At 46.9% G+C, this 4364-nt stretch overlaps 2 protein-coding genes across 2 annotated transcripts; both read right to left on the minus strand.

Annotated features, from left to right (window-relative positions):
• Nucleotides 1-497: 497 nt before the first annotated feature.
• LOC131294146 (intraflagellar transport protein 46 homolog) lies at nt 498-1768 on the minus strand. The gene is made up of 4 exons (XM_058322191.1): nt 1586-1768; nt 1449-1521; nt 1006-1358; nt 498-926 (listed from the first exon to the last, which is right to left on the minus strand). The coding sequence occupies exons 1-4, from the start codon at nt 1766-1768 to the stop codon at nt 498-500; spliced, it is 1038 nt and encodes a 345-aa protein (XP_058178174.1).
• Nucleotides 1769-1935: 167 nt separating this feature from the next.
• Nucleotides 1936-3578, minus strand: LOC131282163 (cell division control protein 6 homolog). The gene is made up of 2 exons (XM_058311567.1): nt 3152-3578; nt 1936-3082 (listed from the first exon to the last, which is right to left on the minus strand). The coding sequence occupies exons 1-2, from the start codon at nt 3520-3522 to the stop codon at nt 2035-2037; spliced, it is 1419 nt and encodes a 472-aa protein (XP_058167550.1). The 5' UTR covers nt 3523-3578; the 3' UTR covers nt 1936-2034.
• Between the last annotated feature and the right edge of the window lie 786 nt (nt 3579-4364).

The following is a 4364-nucleotide window of genomic DNA, read 5'->3' on the forward strand; positions in this document are numbered from 1 at the left end:
GTATTTTACTACGATTTCAGCAATCAAACAAAGCTAAGCTTTCGTGAGGGAAAAAGTTTTTCAAATAAAATGAATGGCAATTACGTTGTTTTGTGGTAAAAAGAAGCAATTCGCTAAAGCAATATTATTTTCAGTATTACACGTTCTCATGTGCGTATCATATCTCCTCTGCAAGAAACGATATAAATTAAAATATAAGAACCACTGATTAGACACCACTAAATCTTTTTTTAATAATTCAAATGCATCGATGCACCGTTGATAACGAAGACATTAATCGAGATAAGGTGTCCGCGTAACAACACCAACGCTTATCAATTGAAACTCGAACGCTACTCGTCAATCAAAAACGGAGATACGTATTATCAAAATTGTGGACCCTGTTTTTTTTTGCTCATTTTATTTATTTTATTAACTGACCGTTCATATTGATATTACTTGCGTTTGCATAAAATACAATTGTTAAATATTATTCAGTTTGTCTACGTAACCCGCATCTACAAACTGTTCTGCTGCTTGATTGCCAGGAAAAGGTTGAAAAGATTGTACAATGCGTAGATATAATCCGCCTGGCTTTCGCCGGGTGGCAGCGGAATGTCAAAAATGTTACAGACAATTTTAATGTAGTTCGCCAAACTGCAGTCCAGCTTGGCCGAAGGGAAACCGACCGCATCGAGCGTCCGCTCGACCTCTTCCGGCCACTCGGACATCAAGCTGTCGATGTTCACGTTCGGTTGTTTCTGTGCGTTCGCACTCTGGATGGACTGGTTCGCTCGAAGCGATTGTATTTCCGTTATCCATCGGTCGATGTCACGCGCACTCTTCACTATCGCCGACGGTGTTTCGATCGGTTTGGTAAAAATCGACCGTAGCTTCATCTGTAGCAGCACACTGTCGCTCTGATCACCACAAGGTTCGTCCAGGATCTGTGACAATATTCAAAAGAATAAATGTTGGATAACAAACCCGATCATCCGGCGAAATATGTTTTACCAACCCCCTTACCATCAAACCAAGATTCTGTATGTGACCGGTTAGCTTCTTGCTCTTGTTCTCGCTCACCGGCCCCGGTGGAACCACCTTCAGGAACGCATCGATATCGCCCACGGCCGGTATAAACTCGGGGATGAAAATTTTTAGCTTGTAATCGATCGCAACGCGCTGCGGCGTGTAGCGTGAAATGTACTGGAACAGGTCCTTCACCTCGCCCGGTGCGTCAATGTTTTCGTACAGCTTCGGATTGAACTCCTTCTCCTCGACCAGCTTCTTGGCCGGTTCCTTCTCGTCGTCCGACACACTGCCACTGCTGTCTGTAAGGGAATCGTTCTTGCGAAGTGTCTCGCGCTTCTGGCTCAAGTCTAGCACGCGGACAACGGGGACAAGAAAGGACACAACTCATCATCCAACAAAGCAACACACCAGAACTGAGAGCCTCCACGTGGTCATACCTGCTGTACCTCGGGCTGCCTTTTTCCCTCCCTCATCGACCAGTGCCAATGGGTGGCTTTCGTTAAAGCTTTCCTGCGGAGTCCGTAAAACTCATTTTCACATCCCTTGTGGCTGTATGTTTGAACTAGTCACCTACCTTTCGCTGTTCCCGTTCTTCCGGGTGATCCTCATCATCCTCCTCGTCCTCCTCCTCCTGGTTGATGAACCGTAGCGACCCGGAAACATCCAAGTCCGGTGGAGGACTATCGTCAATCTCTCGACCATTTTTTATTTCGTACATTTCATCGTACATATCCAAACTACGCCGTGATGCCGCCATGTTGAGTGTACTTGTGGCAGAAAGGACGAAAGCCAACTGAAGAATTAAAAACACCGCAAGGAGGTTGTTTGGAATCGGTTTCGTTACCATGGGAACCGAAAGTTTGACGCGTATACCACTCGGTGTTTTGCCGCTTTGGAACGTATTAAACCATTGGTAATGTTTCACAATCAAAATCGTTATTTTTATTCATAAATCGTTATAAAAAATATTTTCACACTTTTATAAATTGACTCCTAAGATAATAAATAACCGTTAAAAAAGTGCTACTTTCCCAAACAAGACACATCGTCCATGATACTATTGATGAGCTGCTTATCGTTCAGTGCCGCACTCACTTCCTCCTCATCCCACTGCAGATACACCCGGTGCAAACGGGGCTCCTTTTTGCCTTGCAGCCGCATGATGCCCCGTGTTTCCACCAGCGAGCAAAGGTTTATGAATTCCGTTTGATCGACGGCGTGAATGTTGCGCTTGACGCAGATCGAACGGTACACATCGTGCAGCTTTCCCACCGTAATGTCCTTGTTCTTGCCGTGCTTCAGCACAAGCATCAGCGAGCAGATGAGGATTTTCTGCTGCAACGGGAAACCCTCGTCCAGGTCCTGGCTAAGCGTCTGAGCTCCACCGTACACCTGGTTCAGGACAGCCATCACCTGCCGCATGCTGACCGTCGTGACCGCCGTGGTAGTTGCGGTTCCATTTTTCCTATCTTCTTTCTTAACGCCCTCGGTTAGCCGACGCGCAATGAACAGCGCTCGCCGAATGTCCCCCGAGGTGGACGCCACCTTTGCCGCAAGCAGAGCCAGCGCGGGCTCGGGGAAACGTGCGAGGGAATCGGTAGCTTCGAGGCAGGACTTGAGGATCGTCACAATCTGTTGCTTGGTGTAGGGCAGGAACTGAATAACGTGCGGTTTCAGATCACATCGAGCCTTCAATCTGGTCAGGAGACGGTCGGTGAGATCGAGCGCGTTGGCAATACCGATGAGGATGAGGCGAGCGGTGGCACGCGAGGGCCATTCGAAGATCGAGTAGAGAATCGTTTGCTTACTGTTGGATAGCTGATCGATTTCGTCCAGCACGAGCATGACGGTTTTGTGCTTTCGCTGGAGGTACGCCTCGATGGCGCCCTGGTAGACCTTCTCCGTCCCTCCGGACACCTTCAACCCTAGCGCTTCGGAGATCTTCTTGTAGATACTGCCGACACTTTTGATCGAGGTGCAGTTGATGTAGACTGGCCGCAACTTGCCAACGAAAGGACCATGGTTCAGGATCCGCTGCAGTGTTGCGGTTTTTCCCGTTCCCGGTGGACCACTGTGAAGAAAACGGTCGAGGAATAAACGTAGGACGGTAGAGGAATAAATCGAATCCCCCGGGACTTACCTGATGTACAAACTACCCGAACCGCCCTTGTCCAAAACATTCTCCACGTACGTCACCAGCTGGTCGTATTCCTTCTCCCGTTCCGGCAATTTGCCTACGAGTTCCGATGCACCACCTTCTTGCCAGCTTGTGTCCGTTTCTTCCGCATCCTCACTCTCAACGACTGGCTTTGGAAGCTGCAATGATGGGCGTCCACGGCTCTTGCGAGCCGATTTCTTTGGAGAAGGAACAAACTCGTCATCCCTTTCGTGCTCGCTGACGTTGACTGGAAGCTTTGACCGGCGCTTCCTGGGAGTAGTCTGTTCCTCATGTTCGTTTTCTTTATCGTGCACAATGGATGACCGCAAACTGAGGCGAGTTCTTCGGTGCATGATGCTGATGCTGATGTTTTGTAATTTTCCTGACAACGACGACGAGACAGGAACTTTTGCGCGCTTCTTTTTGAAAACAACAGTTTGACATAACGTCTGGCAACACAACGGATTTGTCGGAACATTATCTGACAACACTGCTGACTTGTCGGAACTTTATCTGGCAACACTTTTCTTCTAATTTGAATTACGAATTTGTTCCAAAAGCCGCTAATACATATTTCATAGTAGCAGTCGAATAAGTAAAATGAACCAAATTTTCTGATTGCCTGAATATATATTCAGAGTTATTAAATCGTTCATTATAATCAGTGCACTTACTTCTCCAACCTAGTCGATGAGTCCAATCTGATTCCAACAATCCGACTCCACACACAAAATGTAGGGTTAAAGTGCCAGTTTTGGCCCACTAAGCAGAGATTGGGTCAAAATTGCATGTATGGTTCTGGTTGTGTCAACAACGATTGAATGTCCGGCATGTTAATTTGGGGTACATAAATGTCAAAAACCGTTTACAAACATTGCTCTATGTTTCTTCGTCAGCAAAGAATGGTATGAATTATGATGCAGTCCTATGGATTGTATGGCTTGTGTCGGTATATATTACATCACGAAACAGCAATTCGCTCAGTCAGTAAAAGAGCAATCGAGGATAAAAAGTAAATTGATCGTCAAAATCCGCGGATTGATTCGTCCATTGCGCTATGCACAACACTACCATTACCACCGCCAGTAAAACGTCAAAGAAAAGGAAAACAAATAAAATTTCTCCTCGGCATATCCTACCGTCAGCACCGTTGCGCTGCACAGCGCTCCAACGGGATTTCGAGTGGAAATGTGGC

Source organism: Anopheles ziemanni, chromosome 2, assembly GCF_943734765.1.
Source record: "Anopheles ziemanni chromosome 2, idAnoZiCoDA_A2_x.2, whole genome shotgun sequence".
In the NCBI taxonomy this organism is placed as follows: Eukaryota; Metazoa; Arthropoda; class Insecta; order Diptera; family Culicidae; genus Anopheles; species Anopheles ziemanni.

Excerpts from the sequence above, each read along its gene's own strand:
- LOC131294146 (XM_058322191.1), bottom strand. The coding sequence starts at position 1,768 with ATGGCGGCATCACGGCGTAGTTTGGATATGTACGATGAAATGTACGAA. Across the intron at positions 1,522-1,585 it reads AAGAACGGGAACAGCGAAAG|GAAAGCTTTAACGAAAGCCA; the intron begins GTAGGTGACTAG and ends CGGACTCCGCAG. Across the intron at positions 1,359-1,448 it reads GGCAGCCCGAGGTACAGCAG|ACTTGAGCCAGAAGCGCGAG; the intron begins GTATGACCACGT and ends TCCGCGTGCTAG.
- LOC131282163 (XM_058311567.1), bottom strand. The coding sequence starts at position 3,522 with ATGCACCGAAGAACTCGCCTCAGTTTGCGGTCATCCATTGTGCACGAT. Across the intron at positions 3,083-3,151 it reads TCGGGTAGTTTGTACATCAG|TGGTCCACCGGGAACGGGAA; the intron begins GTAAGTCCCGGG and ends TTTTCTTCACAG.